The sequence below is a fragment of the Aureococcus anophagefferens genome (assembly GCF_000186865.1).
Source record: "Aureococcus anophagefferens unplaced genomic scaffold AURANscaffold_151, whole genome shotgun sequence".
Classification (NCBI taxonomy): Eukaryota; class Pelagophyceae; order Pelagomonadales; family Pelagomonadaceae; genus Aureococcus; species Aureococcus anophagefferens.
Genome location: NW_008705698.1, coordinates 11,284 through 12,551, shown reverse-complemented (window position 1 = coordinate 12,551; position 1,268 = coordinate 11,284). Strand labels below are relative to the sequence as shown.

The window sequence follows — 1,268 nt, the reverse complement described above, 5'->3', positions numbered from 1 at the left end:
CGTTCGCCGCGGCGAAGTCGGCCCAGCACAAGTTCAAGGGCCTCCTCGCGCGCCGCGGGTCCGCGGCCCAGAACGTCGCGCCGCCGGCCGGCGTCGAGGCCGCGGAGCACTTTTTGGATCGCGCGCTCGAGGCCATCGAGGCCCACGGGTGCTGCGACGACTACGACGAGACGCTGCGCAAGATCCACCTCGAGCAGATGATTCTGGCCATGGAGAGCGGCGACACGAGGACCGCGCGGACCCTCGCGGAGGCCGGCGACATCGATTTGGAGGCGGAGACTAGGCTCGTGCTCGCGGAGCTCCTCCTCAAGAGCGGCCAGGAGAAGGGCGCCGCGCGCCAGACCGTGCTCGCGGTCCAGAGCAACAACGAGAGCCGGCGGACCATGCGCCAGACCATCTCGAAGCGGGGCACGCACATGAACGTGCGGCAGAAGTCGATGATCTCCCACGCGCGCGGCCTCCGCGCGGCCGTCGCCGGCTTGGACGAGGACGACGCCATGGCCGACATGGGGCTCGGGCTCGACTGGGCCTTCGACGAGAAGCCCGACATGCTCGTGCGGGAGTAAGGCGAAGCATATTTCGCCGGCAGGCCCCGGATGGCGCAGCGGCTTCTAAGTTGCACTTTCCTTCAATCTCCGCCAAAGGAAGGGTTGTGAATAACAACAGATCCAGTGCTTCGCATCTCGATGCGTGGGAGTTGATTAAGGACCGAACCTGCACCATGGCCGCCATGCCTGACTCCCCGTCGTCGTCGCTCTTCACGCCTGACTCCCCGTCGTCGTCGCTCTTCACGAGCGCGTCGCTCTTCGAGCAGCCCGCGAACAGCACCAACGCCTACGTGGACTGGGTCGCGCGCGTCATCACAATGCACGGCGGCATCATGACCTCGGCGAACCTCGGGTCTGCCCTCGCCGAGGAGGACAAGGCGAGGTACGAGACGATCAAGGCCTGCTTCGGCGGCCTCTGCGGCCTGCTCGCGCGGCACCCGGACCGCTTCGCGCGCCTCGACAACCAGCCCCTGAACCACGTCGCCGTCGTCCGCGGGCCGCGGCCCGGGCCGCTCGCGCGCGCGCCGGGCGACCGCGGCGGCATGCGCCGCACGGCGAGCTTCTCCTCGGACTCGTCCGGCGGCTCCGCGCGCCGCGGCGCGCGCCGCCGGCCCGCGCCACCGCCGCCGGCCGCGAGCCGCGAGGACGAGGCCGCGGTCGTCCGCGAGACCGTCGCGATCCTGGACGCCGCCGCGGACCGCGCGCTCACGGCCGTCGACC

At 70.6% G+C, this 1,268-nt stretch overlaps 2 protein-coding genes across 2 annotated transcripts in view; one reads left to right on the top strand and one right to left on the bottom strand.

Moving 5' to 3' along the window:
* Positions 1-38: 38 nt before the first annotated feature.
* AURANDRAFT_68457 (hypothetical protein) lies at positions 39-566 on the top strand (the record flags this gene model as incomplete). Its single annotated transcript, XM_009044144.1, has 1 exon — positions 39-566. A coding segment is annotated over one exon (528 nt), but the record flags the coding sequence as incomplete, so codon positions are not given.
* A 222-nt stretch (positions 567-788) lies between these two features.
* The window catches only part of AURANDRAFT_68456 (hypothetical protein), a gene marked incomplete at both ends in the record, with an annotated part of 5,838 nt that continues 5,358 nt past the window's right edge, over positions 789-1,268 (bottom strand). Inside the window, one exon of the mRNA XM_009044143.1 lies at positions 789-834. Within this exon, the coding sequence (XP_009042391.1) occupies positions 789-834 (46 nt within the window). The remainder of the gene's footprint in view (positions 835-1,268) is intronic.